Consider the following 24,909-nt stretch of genomic DNA (forward strand, 5'->3'; position numbering starts at 1 on the left):
GTCCTTCATGTAAAAATTACTCTGCCGTCATTAGTCTGAAATCTTTTTTTTTCCTCAATCCGTGCCTAAATAAATATTCAACAAATCAGCACTGCTGCAAAGTAGAAATCATTTGAAGTCAAGTTTTTTGCAGTGATCATAAACAACTCCATGATCACACATTTGAGGAAACAGTACCATCTTGTACCTATTTGTAAAATCTGTGTACAGCATTGAGATTAAAATAAATGATAATTCCTGTTATAATATATTATGTTTTAGTATTCTTCTGCTTATTTTTACAGAAAAGGTGAAGGAACTTTTATGCAGACCTAAGAGACATCTTTGGCCTGAGGTCCAAATCTTTTTAAAATGTATTCATACCTACTCATTTCCTCTGAAAACACCATGAAACCATGAGCATAGATGCATTACCTTGGCGAAAAACTGCAGAGGTCAAAGATGAAGTTCCAGTAGCTCAGTCAGTGGTCAGGACAAGGGTTTGACGGACACAAATTGAGTGAGTAGTGAGCATAACATGACAGGAAGCAAAAAACGAATAGGCAAGTATGTGAGAAAAGAGGAGAGGAAATATTAGTGCAGCACAGTTAACTAAAATGAATTCAGGGGAAAGGGGGGGAATGTTGTGATACGGTGGCTGGGAAGGAAAAGCAAACCAATAGACCCCATACCTTGGCGGTTTAACATCAGGTGCGCCAGACCTTGAGGGAAAGAACAGAAAAAAGGATACGAAAAACAGGAAGTTCATAAAGAGGTTCGGGAGAACAAAAGCATTGTCACAATGTTGGACTGCAGTTTGTGACAGACATCCTGGGGAAGGTACGGATGTCGAAGGTCGAACTCAAAGATAAAAAAGGGAATCAAACTGAAAACAGACAAACATCTCAAGGGAGGAGAGGGAAGGCAAGGAGAGAAAAAAACATCTGGATCGCTGCAACCCTTCAGTTGCTCACACAGATGCTTTTTTCTGAATGGAACACGTACTGTATGTTTACTTGATGCAGACAGTGTTGGAGATGTGTCTGATAACACAAATCCTGCTCTGCAGTGTAGACACTTAATGCTACATGTGGTTACATTAATGCTAAAATCTCTCACAAGGCTCTGCTGGCTTACCCATTTGTCTCCACACACTGATATTTGCATGTAAGTGCTAACAGCGGATGAGCCTATTTAACATTCTATATGGCAGCATTTTATCAAAGGGCGGCAGTGACACCATTTCTCATCCGTTAAATCATAAGCAACCATCGATGTAATTCACAGAGGATTCAACAGCTAATGGAGCTCAGGTGGTTAAGAAGGCAGGACACTAATACAACGACAAAGCAAACATCATGTAACAGGTCAGTCATTAATGGTCTGCATAGTCTAATATTTTAATTCCCACCGAAGCAAAAGAGAAAAAAAACCCCAACATAGCCCCATAAAGTTGATGCAACACTGAACACACCCTGCACTGGCCAAAAAAATAAAGGGCTTAATGGTGTAACACAGCCATTCCAACATTAAAGAAAGCCAAGGCCCAATTAGAAATCTAAAAATATTCTAGGTTCCACATAAACATTTAAACCAAAAATAAGTATTTCCAGAATGTTTTTCTTGCATATACTAAAAACATCTTTGTGAAAGTGGGCCATAACCAAAGCAATGGAAATTATTATCCCTCCTTATACACGTAAACAACAAAATAAGTACAAATAGAAGAAAATAAAATCAACATTTGTACTTATTAATTCTAAAAGACCCTTAAAGGCCTATGTGCAGTGCTTCAGAGGCCAACACTTAAACAATCACTAATGTAAAACACAGTTGCACAGACAGCATGCTCCTCATATATTGCTCGACTGAGGATTGCAGTCTTAAAAAAACTGAAACCACACTGCAGATAAGTCAATCGATATTGCTTGGCAGTTAAAGGTGATGGCTTCAAAAAAGTTAAGCGGTAACAACATGCAGCAACAAAAGGCAAATTTGATTTGTTGAACGTACACCACCAGCCTGGATCTCTAATCACCCTGCCGTGTGTTAAGCATAGTTGATGGAGAAACACAGAAAACAATCTCAAAAGGTCAGCCAGTGCTAACACCGTGCCAAAAAGAAGACCGGGATGACACAACACACACACATCTACTAAGCACATGAGCCTCCTCTGCTGCACCAGCCAACACAAACATCCCTCATCAGAGCATCAGCACTCCAAGACTCACACAGCGAGTCCCCCTGCTCACAGTCCCCACTCAGTCATTAGGTAAAAAAAAAGAAGAATTATGAAGCGGCAGGTTGCTGGTGCACAAATCTCCTGCACACGTTCGACTGAGCAAGGCTGTTCACGCTGCAGCTCTCGATGTGGAATGGACATGATTACCCCCGGGAGCGTCCTCGCCTGCCAACACGTAGGCTTTTGATACAGTGTGTCACCGCAGCAGTGACTGAGCCTCTGCTTAGACAGGATTCAAGCACGACCATGTGTACAGAGCAGACAAAGGGCTGCTGTGTGCACTCTCGCCATGGCTGTGCATTCCACATGACAAGCCAGATGTGTACACACTACGCGAACAGTGTTAGCTGCCCTTCCACTCGACACATCTCAGGTGATCTCATTCTCACCACATTCTCACCAGGCCTGCCTGGACTTGAGCTCATCTTCCCCTTGTGTCTGTATCTTCAGCACCAGTGTTCTGCAATAAAAGAGAAATCTACGGCGGCCCATGAGGGCAAACGTGCTTCAACAACTGAAAACAAGTCCTTCAGAGGGGGAAAAAAAAAAAGAAGCAAATTCAGGGTATGCATTGTTTTCTGTTCTTTTATCTTTTAGGTGTGTGTTATTGCATTGTTAATGTATGTGCAGCATGTTTGCTGTTAATGCATATCTGGAGGGGTTTCTGCAGTTTTTTCTCTTTCCATTTTGCATCACATATGACTTCTCGTTTTTTGTTTGGATATACAAATTTTTCGAATCTAGATTTCTTCTGAATTTGCAGTTGACTTCTTCTAATGAATGTCTTTTGGGCCAGTGCAGCACGTTTGTCCTTGCAGGCCACCATAGAAAGCACATCACTCAGCAGAACTATGACATGGCAGCGCCGACAAGGGGCTAAAAGGGAGCCTTGTTAATCATTAACAGTGACACAGACACACCCAGCAGCACCGGGCTGTGAGCCACCACCAGCAGAGACAGCATGCAGGAAGAATGTCTGGTTAAGTCTCTTTCCATTTCTTTGACTTTTGTCCCTGTGGGGAGGAGGAGGAGGGCTAGATTTCGTATTATCCAACTAATAAGAAGGAGCAGTCACTGAGCCAGAGGCCATCTCTTTATCAAGAAGGGAAAGCCTGGTCTAACCCTTCACTTTGGTGGTTTCTGAGGAGATTTGACCCAAAAATAAAATCCCATGCTATGATAACTCCTCACACTTCTGATTTTTGTCGAGCACTGAGGCGAGAAAGTAGGGCCTGCATGCCTGACTAATGCATCCCGGCCTAATGGAGATGGATGCTGGTGCTAAGGCGGGCAGCACTTAACCAGAGCCTGAGCTAACAGAGTCATCTTTGACTATGTAGATGACAGTCTGAAGGTAAGTGGATGAGGTGTGTTGCTGCTGCCCTTTTATAGGTTCAGCCACCCAACCAATTCGCTCATCTTGCTGCGCAGAGCTAGAAATCCAAATCTCAGTGTGTGGAAACGAGATAAAACAAGACCTGCAGAAGGAAAGCCTGCGAGAGACAAAAAAACAAACACCCTTCCTACAAATCTACAAGACTTCTATTTATAATTAAGATGCAACCTTAACCATGTAAGACAAGTTTCAGGGAAACCTTAAATTTATAAGCAGGTGACGGGAGCTTGTTTTATTAAAATTTTATCATATTGCTTTTAGGATCCAGTTGAGTCAGCCTCATTATATAACAATATTTCAGTATCTATTTTTGTAATAAATAAAAACATGCACTCAAAATGCCACAGTGTCAGTCACGGCTGTGGAGAAACTGTAAATTGGCTAATTTGCTTTGTGGATTTCATCTGAATGATTATTGGAACATGATCTCCTTTAGGGAATAAAGAACAGCTAATGTTTATAAGTCACGTGTTTGCTGTGCTTAATGTATACATTACTCATCTTTATGTGCTGACCTTGAGCAAATCCATAATGATTCCACTTAGGCCGTGTGCTGCACTGATGACATCGACCCAATTAATGATTCAAGCACTGGTTTGACACCTGAATCATGAAGGTTTATTACAAATGATTGTATACTTATTATTACTTAATTACTTTTGCCATAAAACAAAATATTGTAAATACGTATTGCTTCATAGGGGGAAGAACAATAAGTATAAAAGTACACAATAAAACTGCAAATAATCTGTATGTTACTGTATTGCAACTTTAAACCTACTACACCCTTTTGTAGTAGGCCTTACTTAAACTGATTTTGACCTAAAAGAAACCTTTCTTTACCTCCTCTAATGTCCAAACAAAACATTCAGTTTAGTCCGTGGAAACCCTGAAAAATCATTTATAAACACTTCAGGGTAGAACATTTTTACAAAAATTAAAAAGGAAAAAGATTTATGTCCCTGAGACTTAATAAATACTAAATACTTTTTGTTTCTCTGCAATTTCGTACAACAGTTTGAACTTTTGAAGGTATTTTTAAGTAAATACAGCAGGGGAGGTGAATGCAGATGTTGAAGGACCTCTCAGTCATCATTGTGACATTAATTAGCGAGCATCTAAGAAGAAAGAACCCTTTTATGAGGATTAGAATTTGCCAAATTTGTTTTTTTTTCCATGAAAAAGTGTAGTATTATGGAGCGTGTAGTAATGAGGGATTAGACCAAGGTCACTGCTGCTGAATAGATGCGAGCCCACCAGGACCAGCTGCGTCCTTTCTTTTGACACTTTCCGTGCTTGCTTTGTCACCCTTTGTTGATCTTAATATGTCCTAACAGTGTGCTTTACACATGGAAATCTGAAGAAACATAAACAATGTCAGTGTGTCTGTTGTCTTGGTATGTCTGTGCTGTGAGTTTTTTTTTCCTTTTACGTTTGAGAGATTTCTCTGTGTTCTGCTTCTGCCTTGTGAGGTGACTGTCCTTATCTCCCATTCACAGACCTGATTTTTTTTTTTTTTGCTCACGAAACACCCGAGGATGCTGCACTCTTTGGGCATTAGAGCACTTCCCACCACGGCCTTTGTCCGCTCAGATCGAAGGGAGCCCACGTGCAGTGAACTGTAGAGGAACAACTGGGAAGACTCACCTGCTGTGAAAAAGCCTTAAAGCACTTCCTCACACGAATACAGATAATTCCTGCACCACTTAAAACCCACAGCCTCAACCAAATATAGCATATGGGTTACCATCTTTGCCATCTCTGGGGGAAGGAGGCGATTTAGTGAACACAACGATTTGTCTATTTCCGTCGATTGAAGAACAACAAAGACTTACTGCCGAGTAGCACATGGAGTATGAAGGATAGGAAAAAGAGGCATCTGGTGAGTGTGATTCTGCTGCTGTCATTGTTGTCTTCATGCATTCTGCATTGGGGATTGTCTCCATGTCGAGCTTTAATCCAATAAACACTGTGATGTGCTCTCTTTGCAGCATATCATTTAATAATGCCTGCCTTTTTGCTGGGAGCAGAGCCATGCCATCTTTGCTCTTATTAAGAATGATTAATGCGTGTTTTTGGAAATAGTGCGGAGATGAAACCTATTAACTTTACTGAAGCATACAACCACTTACCACAGTCACTTAGTCTAACTTAGGTGCTGCTTTTATCATGGAATTGAGAACTTCTACTAGAAATAGGAATCTTCTTTGAAAGTGTATGCTATCTATATGAAATATACCACAATCACGTCTGTCTACTGCTCTACACGGAGGAAAATAACAGTTTCTTATATTCTGCTCATTTCTATGTTAAACAGTCAGATGCAGGATTTCAGAAAACAGGTGTGCACGGCCGCTGCACTTTGAGCCAGCAAACAGTGATTTATAATGTGCAGTGGATCAGTGCACCTTGCACGGGTCTCCTGAGCCTGTTGGCTGCCCTTTCACCAGAACCAGCAGTCGTTACTGGGGAGATGGATGTCTCGGTCTGATGCAGACTAAACATATCTCCCTCCTCGTTTTCAATCTTCACCTTCACGTTCAGTATTTTGCAGCTCATTAGAAACCAATCCTGTTAAATTGTGTCCGGTTAAAAGACTGACAATAATGAGAGAAATGTCTCATTTCCTGCAAAAGTGGATTTTCTCCTTTTTAAGAAAAATAATTGAAATGCACGTAAAAACACAATTTTGCTTTTATTTCTATAATTTGATGATTTTCAAGGAGGAGGAATTATGCCATCAAATGCCCACGTATTAGCCATAGAGTATAATGGCATATAAGGCAGTAACGGCTCAATAAACCTTCCCATTATACAGGAGTTTAGAAGAGGAATATATGCACTGAAGAAAGAGGGAAAATACAGGAGTTATGAATAATAAAACAAAGCATATCTCTATAGTCTTTTTCTCTGTGATGCAGTATATGAATGCTCCCCATATTGTGCAACACCCACGCACTCTGCAGACCTCTCCTGTCACCTTGAGCACACTGATTATACACACAATGAGCATTCAGCACATTAAGTGCTTTTTCCTCAGTGACCCTGTGACCAGTGATAGTATATCTCCTTCCAGCTTAATATGTAGGATGTCAGAACTGCAGTCCAAACTGACAATAACAACCTGATAACAATAAGCAAACACACTCTCACACACCGAGGCTGCGGTAGCTAATAGCCTCTGCAAATAAAAGCATCAGGAAAAACAAATTATGCTCATCATTATGCTCATTATATTATGCATTGTCTTACCTTCCACTTCTTTCTGGACAGCTGCAGGAGAGCAAAGACAAATAGACAGATTTAATGACTGCAGGATATTGAATATTTAACAGCTACCTGTTCATTATCCACATATGAACATATGCAAATGGTAGCTATTAATTTTTTGCTTAATTAACATTTTATGCCAAACAAGCATTCTTTTGGTCTTGTTAGGATGGTTAAAGCGTCAACAGCACAGACAATGTTTATTACAAATACTTTACCTGTGAGATATTATTTTCATGATTGCAGGTATTATGACATTTAAAAGCATGATTACACGATTACTTTGCAGTAAAGAAGCAGAGTGGGATTTCCGGCACAACTTCACCGACTACCAAGGTGCAGGATGAGCCTGATGAAGGCAGCGAGCCGAAACGCGACAGTCTAATTTGTTCATAAAGTTGATCTTCATACTAGTGTTGCTGGAGCTCTTTGACTTCTTCATGACTTTACAGTTAGGCATTTGAAATGCAGGTTGTCATTATAGACAGTATGAATAGTTAAATAACAGCATACTGATCTGAGATAAGCTGTATCAATGCATGCTAAAAAAAAAGTGCTCGGTTGGCTTGCAAGTTCACGGCTAATGAGGGGACCCCTGCCAGAACCCTTCTTTATTCTTTAACCAGGAGGAATATTCGGCATTATGGATTTAAAGATGTGCTAAAAAAATATCTGTTAAGAAAATAAATGTGGAAACTTTTACAAAAAAGTGAACCGATAAGTACATATTGAAATGTGAGGACAAATAGCAAAACATGTAACATAATTTTCATTTTGTTTCCATCATTTGTGTTTATGTTTATTTATTTAATTTAAATATATATCACAATGTTTCATTTTATGCAAAGAATCTATTTTTTTTCAGTTGATTTTTTCACATTTTCATTTATTTATTTTATAGATCCGTTCTTTTACAACATTTAATTTTCCTTACTCATTTTCCTTCTTAAAATATAAATAAATAATATATATGGATATATTCCTTGACTGGCCCAGCAGTCATTCAACTGGCTTTGGGTGGGGCATTCCTGCTTCATGAAGAGTAGCTAAAATTTTTCGACTTCCCAGAAAAAGGAAAATCCATGTAGTAGCCTGTCATGTTTCCATGTCTTTCACACATTGGTTACATTAAGAGGCCAATACCGATGATGAATTGTGACAATAATTGCTGAGAGAGCTGAACTCACACACCCAAGAAGCCTTTAAGTAGAAATGCACTTGTATACTTTGACCTGGACAGCCTCAAAGTGGTCTTTATTGATTCATCTCTGGAGCTAAATGCAGGTTTGGATCATGTGCTACGAAGAGGATATTAATAGTAGATTTTATCTATTCATAAGCTGGTGCTAAGTGTGAGCATGACAAACATTTTCTTTGAGCAAAGTTATACTAAATTAACCAACCAAAAATATAGATAACAAAAAATAAAGTTAAGTTCACAATTGCATTTCTCCAATATTACAAATTGTGTATTTAGGTTAAATTTAGTGGAAAGTACAAGTAATCACTGATAGTGCTATTAGTAGACTAATGCTAATATTTTAGCATTTACAGTAGCCTGTAGCTTCAGAGCTCATATTAACTGCTGTTCAGAGAAACATAAACAACAACAAAACTAATTCAGTTTTCAAATGGTCACAATTATTTTTATAAAGCAACAAACTTAACAGAAAACATGACAACATTCTGTCCCGACATTATACAGACAAAAAAAATTACAAAATTGCTAATGCTACAAAACAACTCTATGACATCAGAAAGAGAAAAGCTACCTTACCTTCATGGCAGTACCTCCCCTTGTAGCTGCTGTTGATACAGTCACACAGGACCTCTCCCTGGCTGACAGAGCACAGGCCTTGGTTGCCGCACGGAGAGTGTATGTCACATATGTACTCCAAATCACTGAGAACAGCTTGACCGTCCAGCAGCAGCGGTAGTGCCTCTCCGAGTTTCAAATTGGCTATAAGTCCCTGGAATGGCGGTTCGTATTTAACCGTGCTGGACGTCAGAGCGGAGAGGCGTACATCAGGTGAGATTCCACCTACATAGAGGTCGCTGGCCACCACCATCTCTTTCCTCTTTGACTTTACCTCGGCCACTTTCTCCTCGTTGTCAACGACTAGCTTAGTCTCCTTGTGATTACGAATGAGAAGGACTCTGTGCCAGCGCTGGTCATTGATTCGTGTCTCAGTATGCAGGGAGGCTGGCTCAGCACAGTGGATAGTGAAGCGCAAATAGAGCCTTCCGTCAGCAATTAGGAGCTCCAGGAAGTCACAGTTCCCTCCATCATCCAGATACAGCACCAGGGCTTTGCTGATGTTTGTTTTCAGGATGAAACTCAGCTCGCCTGTGGCTTTAGCGTCCCACTGGGCGTAGCGTGTCCACTGACCAGGAACCCCTTCATATTCCAAAGCTAGCCCTGTTAGCACCAACCCGGCTAACAACAGTAACCAGGAAGTGTTGCCTTTACACCTGCCCATTATGACTACCATCTACAACTACTGGTGTGTAGACTCTAATTCATAAGAATCCAACAGAGTTCTAAAGAGGAAAAGTTACCCAGTGTCTACACTTTTTTGTTTTTTGTTTTCAGTCTAAAATTTGCAGAAATAAGCCAACAACTCCCACATGCAGAAAAATAGTTTTTTTAGCCTTGACTGCCTACCCTGATTCTTTCTGCCATCTCTCCATGGGTGACACGTGACAGAGCGAGCAAACGAGGCACATTGCAGAATACTTTGCATCTACTTTGGATCGGCAGAGAATGAGAACAAACAACACAAGTGATCCACAATGCAGTGCGCTTCCTCGCCTTCGCCATCCAATGTCTTGGCCTCCATCCAGCACTGTTCCTGTCAGTTCCCCATGGGTTAGCTAGGCACGCGGCTTAGGTACAGCCTCCATTCTTCTCAGCCTCCCAGAATCCTGAGACATAAAAGAAGAAGGAGTAATGAGAAGCTGGAAAGAATTCTTGAACAATTGATTGTACAAAAAAAAGGCAATAATCTGTAGTCATTAGGAATAATTACAAAATCTTACAAATCATTAAAATGGCATTGAGGGAAACATGGATATCAGAGTGATGTTTATTGGTTATAAAATATTCATTCAGTCGTTTTTAATCGAGCTTTTCCATCATCTTGGCTCTTTCCTACAGATTCCAACAACTCGACAAGATGTTCGAGCCAAGAAGCATCTCAATCCTGGCAGCCCCACCTCATGTCTCAACATTCAGGCAGAAAGAGAAACAGCCAGTCCCTCTTTGGTTAGCTGAGACTTGCACTGATTTCCAAAACTGGTGAGGGGGAAAAAAAGCCTGTTTCACAACCCCCCTGCGAGCAGATGTTTTGGTACGATCCATGGCCTCGCTAACTTTGAGCCCCTTAAGCCCTCCGTGCTCTTAAGGCTCAAACTAAGACATCATCAACAGCTAAACAACACATGCGGGCCAGAGGGTGGTAGTGATGAAAGAAGTAGGTCTGTTAGAAAACAAAGAAACATATTCAATACTTTGAAATAACCAAAGAACGCACAACTCTCAGGCCTACAGTGAGGACAGAGACAAAGTAATGCACCAGTTTTTATTTTATTTTTAGAAACATTTATCTGCTCCTGCTCATTATTACATGAGGGGAATTTTTGACTACTTTAGGGACCCCTATGAACAAAGCAAGACATCTTATCTCATTGCTGAGCTTGTCTTGTACATGAGTATGTAATGTTGTCTGACAAATAAATGTCATCCTGCTTCATTGTAACAGCCTAATCACTCTCTGTGACTCTCTATAGTGAAAGAACATGTAAACAAAGGAACTCTGGTCTGCCAACTGTAAATGCAACCATACAGAAAAAAATCTGTTTTATTCTTGATTTACTTTTTTTTGCCTTTGCAGGTCATAAAGGCATCAGTTCTACTGTCAGTCTGTTTCAATTCTAGTTTGAACTCCTCGCGGTAGGCTTAAAGGAGGTGCCGTTTATTTATCTTTTCATTGCAGTCTTAAAAACAAATCCCCCACAGAGAACAAAGCCAACAATGAAATTATGCTACAGAGAAGAACTGTCTGAGCAGTCACAGTCTAATATAGCCTATTCCTCTGTGCCAAAGAACTTCACTGCTGTCCAAACCCTGTTAAAGACACATTAAAGGAGTTATACTGTTGTGTGATCCAGTTATAAGTGATCAAAACAATATGCAGCAGTAAATTATCACAACTACAACTAATTTGCACAACAGAGCGGAATAATAATAACAATGCCGATCTCAAGGATGCCTGTACAGTTTTACACATTGCCATACAGAGGACATCTTATCAAACTCAAAAGTGTTTGATTCAGAGAGGCAGGGTTTACAACGAATTCTACTCTTAACATCACAAAATGTGCCAATGTCACCCCGTCTCCTGAGAAACAGAAAGGAATACAGATACTGTAGTGGTGTACACACAATTATTGATCCACCCAACAAAATCAATCAGGCCAAAAATAAGTATTAAGTGTTGTTAATATTTCAAGTTAAGCTCTTTGTGAACAATTTTCCAAAGCAAGAAATAATCTTTATGTTGTGGCAAACTGAGTTCCTTGTCATTTATAGAGGTTTCTCCACCAGGAGCAGAGACATTTCATGCAAGTTTGGCCCAGTTTCATCTCTGCCACTGAGAGAAATATAATATGTGTTTGAGTCCGCAGGGAATAGAAGCCTCTATTGGGTCCTCCTCTATTGGTGTAGATGTCGCAAGGAGTGCAACACGACAAATAAATCAAAGTTTCTCCCCCAAAGTCTGGAAAAGCTTCAGGCTGGGAGAAAACCCTTCTGATAGACGGCTTTATCATGGGAATAGCTGTATGGTGGAAGGTCATAAAATCTGACACCCTCCTCACACGATGAATTGCAATTTTCCAGGGTCAGGTATGCTGTGTGAGACGCTTTTCAGAACCTGCTGCAGCTCCGCAAACGTGGTTGACTTCAGCTAGCTTTGACTTACACCAACAACACCTTAGTATTCTTGTGCATGAAAAAGGGAAAGAGGCATGTGGTGCTTTCAGCTTCATGGCCTCACCACATGCTAAAACTGTTCTGCAGCAACTCTCATTAACACTCATCAGGAGCGACGTGTGCTGCAGCATGACCTTGTATGACACAAAAGCACCCTAATGTGGGAAGAGATACATCCACATGGGTGGTGACGATATATAATTCACTTCATCTGTTAAGAATGCTAATTATACAACAACAGCAATCTCATTAATGGAATTTTTATTTTTCTCTTTTTCTTGAGAAGAGCTTAAAGACAAAAATTCACATCAAGTCATATTGGTGCTAATTTAGCCTAAAGAACTGAAAAGCAGAGTTAGCTAATTTTCTGTATGCAATTTTTTTCGCTTATTATTATGAAATGTGTGCTGCATGTGTTTGAGTGTTTTAGTTGTTGAAACTCTGAGTTGCTGCTATTCTTGGCCAGGTCTCCCTTGAAAAAGGAGATCTCTAATCTCAATGGGACTAACCTGGATAAACAAAGGTAAAATAAAAGCAACTAAGCTAACTTTGGGCCAATTTGGTACGAGCCACATATTTTAATAACATACCTGTATATGACTGGACACAGCTTGCCACTTGCTACATTCATATAGTTAAGGATGCTTTTTAAGTTGAACTAAATAAGGTAAGCTATGTTCAAATTAGCTCCCTGTCCACCAGCCATGGATGTAAATGAGTAGTTAAGATAACCCTAGTTTAACAGTTATTTTGTGCATGGCCAGGTTGAAAAAGCTAATAACTCAGATGAATACAAAGATGTCTAATGAAGTCAAACGACCACACTGCCTGATCTAAAACAAGAAGACCTCTTGCGCTGTGTTGTATTCTTCATGTTTCTATATATTTTTGCTTTCATCTGTGAAATCCCCCTGTGTTTCCAGTGTTCATCACCCACTCCTGTTTTGGTTGTGGTTTGTTTTTTTTGGTGCCAACATCAATTTTACAGACACAAACTATCTCAGGGACTATTAGGCTAATACACACAGGGTAGGGCAGATGAAACATACAGCTGCCTGTTTCCCATTGGGGCTCTCTGTGATGCTACTCTGGCAATGTCGTTTCTCTGCACTTGAAAAAAATATACTTTTCAGCTGACTCAGCACACATCCTCATCTTAAGTACAAGCTGCCTTGTAATGAGATTTTTGAAGACATTTTTATTTTCAGGCCCCAATAACATTTCGATTTCTGAAGAAAATATAGATACAGTAACCCTTGTAACAAATATTTTTGATTTATTGTAGTATCTCTATAGAAGAGGAAAGGAAATGCTGGACTGTCTACTACAAGCTTTTTAATGTTTCTTGACTCTAACAGGATTGTTTAGCTGACTAAATTGATAGAGCAGGCATTGCACGAGTAATGAAAATCCAATACTGAGCTCAAATTGGGGTCCTAGGTGTGTGTCGACCCGGGGTCACCTAATTCCCTGTCCTCTGAGGACTTACTATTGATCCCTCAGTAATGACATACATAAATCAAGTTGTAAGTAAGGTAGTCGTTATTGTAACGCGTAACATAGCCCCCTCCATATTTAATAGCTTTTCTCACTGGGTAACATGTTATTTCTTCATTGAAAACAAACAGGCTAATTACAAATCATGGTTGAATCTAGTGTGTGTGTTTGTGTGTGTGTGGGGAGGGGGGCGCCATAGGTAGGCAATTAATTACATTTCAGTGTGCCTACCCCACTCCTCCCCCATATTCACACTTCAGTCTACCCTCCTCCTCTATCTTTGAAAAAGACGGATTCCTATAATCACAAATGCGTGGAGGTCTGTTGGCTTGGTTGTGGGCTTTCTCTCGCAGAATCATGGCTTATATTTCATCTGCCCTATTTTTTTTTACCTAACGTCTTAATCTGCTTTAGTTCTGCTTTTAATACCATTGTGTACAGAAAACATTACTTGGTTACTGTTTCAGGGTCTCAAGAACTGTAATGAAAAATCAGTGAATCATAAAATATGGCCCGGATATAGTGGATAAAAAAAAATGTGGAAATTATCGGGCCTTCAGGTGTGAGACCCCATACTCCTAGAATTAAGATTTTGTCATCACTGTCAATGAACATGCAGAGACATGCATGCACATACCTGCACAACAGTTCAGTGCTTCGGTACTGACACATAATACCTGAGGTATGATTACCAATAGTGCTGCGAACAAACAGTTTCTGAGGTGACATTATTTAAGGGTGGGAATCGCAGGGTGACTCATGAAACGATACGGTATCATAATGCACTTTGTGGCCAAAAGCAACAATCAGTCAATCAAAATACAGCAATTCTGTGATAGATGATATATTGTAAGACAATAAAAATATTTGTTTGACTGTATAGTATGAAATGTCTCTAAAAGGTTAAGTGCAGGATTAAGGATTATTGTATTTACTCACTGCAGTTTGGTTTCAGTTTCAGCCCTCTTCATGCTTAAGGACGGACACTGAAACCTGGTTCCATAAGGACCTGATTTTACATTTTTCAAAACCTGAAAATCAATAATGTGTAAGCTTATCAACCATGCTATCAATGTGCTCTATGATGTGTTTTTCCCAGCAATATAAAATATATATAGAAGTTTGGTTTAAAAAATATTGTCTTCTCATCTTTCCACCAAATTATATAAAAATGATCGATAGTGGTATCAATAAGGAATCGGATCGTCAAGAAGCTTAAGAAGGGATATCGATATTAATATAAATAAATTTTCCCCATCCCCAGTCACGCGTCATCTCTTAACTTCTTTTCATTTCTGTTTGACATTATCTCGCTGTCTCCTCTATCCTGCTGTCAACTTCTTCTTTGGGAAACTTCAGTTCACATCAACCTCCCTCATGTCAGAAGTGCCACCGTGAGGAGTCATGAAGCAGAGAGTTAAATTGCCAGGAAAATGTGTTGAGAGTGCTGTATTTTTTAAATTAAAAGGCGGATATTTGGCACCAGTGATTCAATTATTTTATCACAGGAGCCTGGAAGATGATATATTGACTTATTGATATTCTGCCCAACCTCTACATTTGTCTTTCCATCATTTGTCAAAGCATTGCAGTTTTATGTTACTGTTATTTAAGGTACTAGTGTATGTCTGGTAATCTTTTTTTTATATACAAGAACTGTTTTGATTTCTTTTTTCTCTAGCCCACTTTGGTACAAATTGTAAGTCGTCTGCAAATCGCACCTTTCTAAAGTTTGCACCACTTAAAGAGCTTTACACAACGTATCAACATCCACCCATTCACATTGACATTCACACGTTGATGGGAGAGGTTTGGACACAAAGTTCAGACCTGCCCATCAAAATCGAGCTGAATCACATTCACACACATTCATCAAGGTTCTGTATCTTGTAAGGACTTTTTGACATAAAGACAACTGCAGAAGACAGGGATCAAAATATCACCTCCAACAACTCCTGAGCCTGTTAAAAGATAAATATTAGCCGTTTTGTTTCAATACACTCAACACTGGCCTAGTTACAAAACAACAAAATGTCAGATACATTTAGATGAGGGGCATTAATAAAAAGAAAGAGGCAGAAACAGGCCACATGTGATGTGATTTGTTAATGTAATTCATTTGAACCTTTAAAAAAAATAAAAGACATTATAATGGATTGAGAGGCCATGCACACTTCTACTGTAATACTCTACAGGAACAGTGATTTCTTCCAACTGCTTCACAAAAGCAAAGCATAGGCCCTGCAGTCAAATTTAAGTATATAGAAGAATTGGTCGCTGAAAAATTGTGAGTGTAAGCCTCTCTCCACCTAAAACCCTTTCAACTCTCCCACTCCGCTCAATCAATACATATTCTCCTAAATGGAAAATCTTCAGGGTCTAGTTCAGCAACAGCATTACACTGATGGAAACATTCAGCATGAATGAGTCGCTGCAACAAAAGAGTCAACCTGCAACCCTGGGGATGGACGGAGGGGCCGGCAGAGGGGCTGGAGGTCCCACTGCTCCTGATTGTGGCTGTGCAGATATCCCACAGACTCCACGCCGCAGGGAGACGGAGTAAACAGTTTGCGCTTGAATCCACGGCTGACACAGAACAACAGGGATCATAGTGTGATACTCAGGGATGTTTGAGTGAACACAGCGGTGATCTTAAAGTAACTCACCTTGAAATCGAGTGGATAAACAGGTGAAAGAGCAAAACAGGACTGAACGAAATGACACAACTCACTCAGCTGCCTCGACGACGCTTGAAAATGTTTTTTTCTTTGAAAAATGTTCTTTGACTGAGAAAGGGAGCTTTACTTTGGAGGGAAAGCTTAGGCAAATAAAGTCAGCTTGTACAGCAATGTGTGTGTACCAGAGTCTGTGGTGTGGATATCAAACACAGTCTGAATACTGAGCTCAAACATAGCACTTAAATATATTCTGTGAAAGAAAGAAAAATACTTCGGATAGGTGAAGTTTCTCCTATACTGACACAAGTGTAATTTTTAAAAGGCGGTCCATAAACTGTTAATATGGATTAGTAGTTGAGTTGTAGACAAATGTTGCCGTATCCTTTTCAAACACATACTATTTTCTTTGTCTCGAATTTTGCAGTTAACATTGTTGTATTGGTTAACTGTTCATTTTCTTGTTGCTTTCTTATTTCCTACTTAGTTGTTAATTTACTACACAAACCTCCATTAACAGGTTCAAACCAAATTATCCACCAAACAGATGGGAACGCTGACAGACATTTGCTGTGAACTGTTTTGAAAGATTTTGCAGTTCTACAAACTCTCCTATGATTTTTTGTTTACCAATCGTTTTTTTTTTTCTTCTTTTTTTGTTGTAGGTTTTTTTCATGTAGGTTTAAAAGGATTTAAAGTGACAGTGTTTACATATGCTGCTGTGGCAGTAATTGTCTGTTTGACCTCTGCTAAGTGCCTGGGTGCAGTATGTTCAATTTGGGATTATATGAGATCTATAATTGCCTGCTACAGAGGCGTTTTAGCTGATGATGACTGACTTTGCATATGAGACAGAGCACAATATCTCCATGTGTTGTTGCATTCTTTGCTTTATTTTAATGCTTTTATTACCTGCAAGTACTCTGAAATCATCTGTCTTACCTACAGGTTTCACATAGTTCAGAAATGCAGCATTTGCACTCCAATGTACCACATCAATATTGTTCTCCTGCTGTTTAGCTTGTTTTTCTTTACCCATCAGTTTTCCTATTAGAGGACCAGCAGAGGTTGAACACCCCGTCATTCTCCAAATGGAGCCTGCAATACTATGAAAGCAATTCAAACAGGCCTATAGGAGTAAGCATAGGGAAAACTGTGCTCAATATGCACGCCCAATCTAGCAGAGGCCTGGGTCTGTCATGGGTCTGTGCGTTGAGTAAAAGCTGTGCTGCAAGTAACGACTTTTCGCTGCACTGCTGTAATCTTTTACCCCCTCAGCCTTAGTGCTTAGAGTCTGACTGATGCCTGAAGAAAAACATTGAATATACACACAAATCTAAAGCAGCCTCTAGAGCATCTGGGTACAGTACATATATGAGTGCAAGGTTCCCTATGGCCATGATAATGTAACAGAAAATAAGAAAAATCTCTGACAGGGTGAGACACAACTTTTGATCGGCTCTCAAGCGACTGCAAAGGCTGCTATTGTAGCTCTGGACTGCTGAGATCAAGACAGTGCCATTTTTATATCTCCCAGGGAGTTTTTTTTTCTTTTTTCCGCTCCCCTGTCTTGCAAGGTTTTGTTGGATCGAGGTGCGGACTTCCTGTTGCTGTGGACATGCCTGACTACAATTGCTGCTGCTATTATTATCAGTCTTACTTGATGGGCATGTCACAAACACTGTCAATTATCCTGTGATTTCTGTAAATATCTTCATTGTGGGATGAATAAAAGGTTTATCTTATATAATTACACAAGTTTTAGTAGGATCCAGAGTCCCCTTAAGATAAGGACATGTATTTGCTAGGAATCATTTTTTCAAAGGATTGAGGATAATTTGACCGGTGTACACTCATGTTTTACCAGCGAAAGATCTTAATCCATGTTAAAAACCTTTGGTGTAGAAGTCTTTGACTCTATGTCTTGTAAAATAGATTGGGTTGTACCTCTATGGGAAGACAAAGTTAAATAATCAGTAATATAGCTGATATTGTTATACTTATATACTATATATATATATTTCAGCTGTTAAAATGATTCACATTTATACTTAAAATATCATTGCTTTATACTGTTATTGCTAAAATAATACATGATTACTGTATTTATTACTTTTTAAGTTATTAGTCTGTATTATCTGTTGCTCTGTCTTTGTCTCGATCAGTTTCTTACATTCTGAGTCTCGCTCTATCTCACTTCCTCAGCTCACACAGTCCCAGCAGGCTGGACACCAATGGGCCTGGTTCCATCAAGGTTTCTGCAAAAGATTTTCCTCTTTGGTGTTGCTGTTGCTCATGGTTGATTCATGTTGAGTCACTCTAAATATATATAATATATATATAAATAAGAGTATGATCTAGATCTGATCTTATTGTAAATTGTCCTGTGACACCTCTTGTTATGATACTTCTCTATATTAATAAAAACGAGTAATGGATATGGACTGGATCTGCTTACAAAGGGACATTAACTTTAATAGAAAGTATGCTTCAGAGAATAATGACATATGTAAGTTTTCTTCTGTCTACAAGCTAAAATGATTTCTTTGTTTTTAAAAAAGATTTTGTTTTCTTTTGCTTCAACAATTCATAGCTCATGTGTTCATGAACCACAGATCTGATGCAAGACCAAAAATGTTTTGCTTTGTTTGCTGTCTCATAATGAATCATTTATGCGTCTGTCTAGTTGCATGTTTAAGTAATTACCGAGGCTAACTGGGAGTTGATTTCTTCAAACAACCCAGAGAAAATGATAAATGCCTTTTTTTTTTCAGAGAGGACAACGCACGAGGGCATGAAAGAGTCCTGCTGATAATACAGAAATCAGACATTTCTCTGCCTCTAAATCAGTTGAGAATGTATTTACTTATTCATATTTTATGAGTTCCCAGTGAGACGGTACACAAGGGGTTCATCGGGGTCCCTTTAATTGCATATGTTTTCCTCTTTGTGGACAAAAATAGAGTACAAATAAAGTTAGTCATGAATATTTCAAATAAAAGACACAACAGTCATGATGAATGTCGTTGAGTAAATGTGTAATCTCTTGAGTTTTGCAGCTTGTTGTCCTCCAGAGGGACCACAGGTCAGCATACTGAGAGCTACTGATGCATGGCAGACAAAGAGAGTGACCAGGAGATTTTCAACGCTCCATCAAACCCCGAGTCCACAGCATGTCAGCACTTTGGCTTCCAAAAGGAAAACTGTCACTTTTAGTGGAAATTTGCATAGTTCGGACATTGCAGAAATGTCAATGAAGTACAGCAGGGCGGCTTAAAAATGTACCTTACCACAGTGACAGAGTATTCATTTATCATCATGTTAATATATACGTGTGTCATTATATTGTTGTATTGTGCTCAGTGCGGATTAATAAAGTACAAATAGACACACAGGCATATATAAATAGATAGAAAAGATTATAGACGTGGCTGCTATAAGCTCATTAATGCTTTTAAAGGCGCAGGAACACGACACAGAGATTATAACAAGGAAGCAGCAGATTGATGCCGTAAATGTGATCTGAATCATCAACTCTCTCTCTCTCTCTCTCTCTCTCTCTCTGGCAGGTCACAGTTTGTGTTCCTTAATGGATGAGCCCAATATGTCTCCCCTGGGCACCGCTACCCGTCGTCAAAGTCCTCTTCCTCCCACACCGCCATATTCAGTCATCACACCAAGTCACAACCAGCAGGAGTTTGCATATGACTCCATAATAATCTGTCTATTAGTGGAGCCAATGAGGTGAAACATAGCAGCTTGGTGTGCGAAGAAAATGTGATTGATTTGAACAAAGGTTTTGATAGTACACAGGAGAACGTAGCCTTACCAACAAATGCGTTAAAGCACTAACAGTTAAGTCCATGGATCAATGAGTTGGTTGATAGTTTAAGTTTTTCAAGAAAGTCGTCCTCTTATATGATATTAAACTGAACAATTTCAGATTTTAGACTATTCACTATAAAGAAATAGCAATAGAAGAAATAAACGCAGTGACATCACTCTGATGGTTGGACAGCAGTGTTTGGTGAAGTCTGTCTGAAAATGGCTTCGTGGACAAGACATCCTCCTTGTATACCAGACCCTTCTTTCGAATAAATCAACCATCAGGCTGAGGAATTTTTCAGGGTCCCAAAAAGGATTAAAAAATAGATTCAGTAAGTGGACTGAGGTTAATACCCAAAGCTAAAAAAAATCTATTGCTCATTCTTGTCTTATGAAAGTCCAAAAACTTGTGAATCTCATTTTTGTCTTATTGTGTCTGATTATCTGCTCTTAAAGATCAGTTGTAAAATAGAAGAGGCATCAATAAGACAAACGTGACAGAATTGAGGAAATCAATAAATCAATTCTGACCTCGCTGCCGATCAGTCAACACGTTTGAGTTAATGGGGCCAGAAGGGGCCGTGTGGTAGGGTAGGTAGTATCGGTGTTGTCACTACCTGGAGCTAGCGTCAATGAAGCCTGGGTCTGTTGATGGTGACATTGCTGTTTTGGTTGCGTTGGCAACTGCGGGCCATAGGGTATGGAGCTCATCAGAAGGGCATAGTGGCATAATTGGGATCAGGGTTTTTTTCGTCTATCGTTTCATTGGGGCACAAGTAGCTTGTGTTTATTTTAAAATGAGGGATCTTTTATTTGTCTCAATTTGTCTCAATAGAATTTCATGAAACCAAAATCAGAAGATGATCTTTATTGGAGATCTTATCTGTGTTCATTTATTGTCTTATTTTCTTCTTAGGTAATACGCTTTCTCATCCACGCCGCAGACTCCAAACATAATTCAGTGTTAGAAGATTATGAGACGCTGAATAAAGTACCACTTACATTTTCAAGGTTTTCTTCAACGTCTCTCTCAGACAGAGCTCAAGGCAACATAGTCAAATGATTTTGTGATCATCAACAACAAAAGATTCTTCAATCCAGTTTAGAAAGTAAATCAAACAATGATTCAGCTTTTGAAAAACTAGTGATTGTATTCTGTGGGTTTCACAGACTTCCTGTAAATAAAACATTCATCGTGTGAATCGCATGAATGAATCATCTTGGTGTAATTATGGCCAAGTGATGGTAAGATTTATAAGATAAGAATGACATTACTTTAGTGTTTTCTTTTGTTTGGTTCATGTTGAGTCTAATTTGAGAACTCACACTTGTCCAATTTTTCTTTAAGCTCAGAAAAAAGAGGCAGGTATCAATTTGCAACAAACAAGGGAGATAACACAAGTAGATGCCACATGGAAAGTCCACAGAGAACAATGATATAAATAAAATACTCAACCAAAGAAGATAAACTCATGACAACTGTGTGATTATGGACTATTTGGAGACCTTAAGATATCATGAACAGCACTGTTTTTACTTTTTTATTTGTACTATTTCTGAAATTTGATAGCCATTTTTTATTATCTAATCACTAAAGGCCACAAAGGCCAACAAATAAATACTGAAAATCTAAACAATGGCTGTACTCTTATAGTTCCTTTTATTTTATTATTTAGTTCTTCATTAACATTTTCTTATTGTGCTGCTGCATCAAGTGAATTTCCAGACCAGGGCTAAAAAAAAATATTCATCTTATCTCTCATCTTATTTATGGCATAAAAATAACAGTATAAAGATGTTATTCTTTTATCATGGACATATAAAGTATCTCAATCTTCTTCAGGTTTTGGTCATTTGAAGAAAAAAAAGGCATGCATTCTGCTGCATTGAAACTGGAGTATAAAAATAGGATATGCATGCAAATAAAAGGAGAGGAAGGCAGCATGGGGTTGTCACTCACAAGCTGAGACTGCCGGGGGACCTACAGCACAGCTACAAGGACAGCACCCGCCCTCCACCCTGCAGCACCCAGGACGCAGGCACAGAAGGCTGCTCAGCTGTGTGGGATCCCTGTAACAAGCTGCTACCTCAGTCTGGCCCAGCTGAAGCTTCTTGCACTGTTTGCGAGAAAAAGTGGCCTCACTGAGCTTTTGGTTTAAGACTGGAATAAATTCTGTCCGTGCTCTCCGTGCCAGAGACTCTCAGTGAATACTAAACCAGCCGAGGAGATTTCCTTAACTTAATTACCCTAAGAGTTGACTTGTGAGACATTCAACCTGGACCGTTTAAATTATCCAACAAGCATAAAAGGGGTTGAACATTTACCGAAACAAGAGCAGGAGTTATGATGGGAAAATTTGGCTGAATGATTGTCTCAAATCACAATGCTAAAATAATGTTTTTCTGCTATGAATATGGAACAACTTATAGTAGATATATGCTCAATATAAAATTACTGAATGAATAATCTCTTAAGAAATATTTTACTACGATGGTTTGACCCAAATGACAACAGATTTTGTGAAACCCTTACATACATGACTTCATCATCATAATTTTTCCACATCTGCTGGTGATTAAAGAATAATTCTGATCCACACCATGCCATACAAGTTTTACTCATTTGTCTCTTCTGTCTGATACATTATTGAAAGCTGTGTCCCACTTCTTTTCAAGTCCACATCTCAAGGCCAGATACGTCATAATAGCTCAACCAGGCTGCATTATTTCAAACATTTCTTCCAATATAGCCAAAAAAATGTGGCCTTCAAAATGAATTTTGGAGGACACAACACCCACTGCAAGTCTCTGATAACTTTGTGAAACTATTTTCCTCGTGTGATGGGTAAAATCTCGCAGGTTTGTGCTGACAGCAGGTCTAAAGAGGGAGAATTTATAAAGCTCTGAAGTATTTCACTGTGTTTGAAAAGCTTGGATTTTCCATTTCTAAATTCAGCTGTTAGCAGCACTGTGGTAAAGCAACTAAAAAGCCTTACCACCTGGGTTTTTAGTGTGATCTGAAACCTGAAAAGCAGTTTGGATAATAAATGTTAGAACTCCACCCTTTCAAACCTGACATGTCTATCAGTCTGTGATGTCAGCTTTTAAAAAAATAATAAGTCATTTTCTTTGAATTCTCTGCTTAATGTGATTCTCACAATCCATACTTTCAAGGTCATTGGATATGATGTCATCTCTGCATAAACTTTTTTTTCAAACTGACCAACAAAATTTAAAGTGTTTTTCTCAAAGAGGAAACATCTAAAAATGTATAATTCCTTATTTCCTCACCCTCAATGGCGGCAGATTTAGAGGAAATGAGAGGAGCCTTAGAGGCTGAGATTAGAGACAATGAGGATGCTGAAGCTATGAATTAATCCCAAAATTTGACAAAGCTTGTGTAAAAAAAACAAAATAACCATCAAATTGTTTAGATACTACTCACAAATTAAAAGAATAGATACATTATCTACCTGTATGTAATCTTCTGTGAGTGTTAATCATGATACCTGCACAGACATGAAAGATATGATTCAGCCCACTGACTGTAAAGATGCACAATTTGTCTTTATCTTCGTTTGTACAAAAGAAAAGCCAAAATACAGGCACTGAAATATTGTATTTGTCTGCACAGAAGACTGAAGGCACACGTTTCAAAAACTGCAAAAAATCTCTGAAGTCAGTACTATCCACAGCAGAACAGATTCTTTTGTTTGTTGGAAGTGGACACTTGTACTTAATGAAAGTTCATTGACCCTTCTGTAAGTATTTGTTATCTCTCACTGTTCCTCCTCTCCACTGCTTATTCAGTGCACACAGTACCATAGGAACAGAAGTTATTAAAATTATGATTAACAAAACTAAGTTTTAAGCAGCCGTTTGAAAGAATCCACAGATTTGGCAGAGCTCACGTTATGGGGAAGACTATTCAGAATTTGGGAGCTGCCACTGCAAATATTATAAAGACCCTGATCAGAAGATCGGAGAAAGGCGGCTGCTAGAACAAGGGCACAGTTATTCAGTTATGTAAGTAGGAGCCATGCTATGCAGGGCTTTGTATGTAATTAATAAAATGTTGAGATTGATTTTAAGCAGAACTGCCAGCCAATGAAGGGAGGCAAGAATTAGAGTGATATGGGAATGACGACCAGTGTGTGTTAACAACCTAGCTGCTGCATTTTATACCAACTATAGAGGTGATATTGAGGACTACAGTAAGTGATGCCTGTGAAGAGAGAGTTCCAGTATTCTAATCAGGATAAGATTATGGTGTGTATTAAGGGTTCAGCATGTTTGGCTGTTAGCATAGCTTAGATTTTTGCAATGTTCCTTTGATAAAAGAAGCAGGATTGAACCCGTTTAATGATATGGCTTTTAAAGTTTACATGTTGGTTAAAAACAACACCAAGGTTCTTAGAGTTGATAACCTGATGTTAAAGGAGAGGGGTCCGATATAACGGCTGACCTTCTTACTAACATGATCAGGAACGGTTACAAGGACCTCAGTTCTGTTCAATCTGGGTAGATGGGGGACATACTGTTAGAAACAGGGGGTGGCAATATTGTTGAGATGATTTAGTTTATAAATGTGTAGTGGTGTTACAGGCAGAATGGAGCCGATCTTCCTGGGTTAACATAATATAATAATATATAATGAGAATAGGATTGGACCTTGAATTGACCCTTGTGGAACTCCACAGGGGAGGAGAGGACACAATATTGTTAATGTAAACACTGAAAAGTCTGTCAGACAGGTATGATAGCGCACTACCAGAGATGCCAACCCAATTTACTAAACGGTCAATTAAATTTGTCATTAGAGCTGTCAATCATGAAATTGTACTAACTTTATCATCAAATAACTAATTATAACTAAACTTCTTAGAAATGAAGACTAAATAAGTACAAAAAGAACTAACTTTTAGGATAGAAACCATGTTTGGGAAGAAAATGGACATGTACTTTGATTTTCTTGACGCATGTCCCATCTGTTACGATGGAGGAGGTGGTACTTATGACTTATACTGCAGCC

General features: G+C 39.0%; 1 protein-coding gene across 5 annotated transcripts in view; it reads right to left on the minus strand.

Moving 5' to 3' along the window:
• The window catches only part of nrxn2a (neurexin 2a), a 126,180-nt gene that overhangs the window by 87,925 nt on the left and 13,346 nt on the right, over positions 1–24,909 (minus strand). For 4 of the 5 annotated variants that reach the window (XM_065962824.1, XM_065962821.1, XM_020633392.2 and 1 more), the window contains exons 2-5: positions 8,665–9,812; positions 6,870–6,890; positions 672–701; positions 415–426 (exon numbers count right to left, since the gene is read on the minus strand). In XM_065962824.1, the coding sequence (XP_065818896.1) occupies positions 415–426; positions 672–701; positions 6,870–6,890; positions 8,665–9,379 (778 nt within the window). In that variant the 5' untranslated portion in view covers positions 9,380–9,812. The remainder of the gene's footprint in view (positions 1–414; positions 427–671; positions 702–6,869; positions 6,891–8,664; positions 9,813–24,909) is intronic. The other variant, XM_065962822.1, reaches the window with a different exon arrangement.

The sequence above is a fragment of the Labrus bergylta genome, chromosome 14, assembly GCF_963930695.1.
Source record: "Labrus bergylta chromosome 14, fLabBer1.1, whole genome shotgun sequence".
Taxonomy (NCBI): Eukaryota; Metazoa; Chordata; class Actinopteri; order Labriformes; family Labridae; genus Labrus; species Labrus bergylta.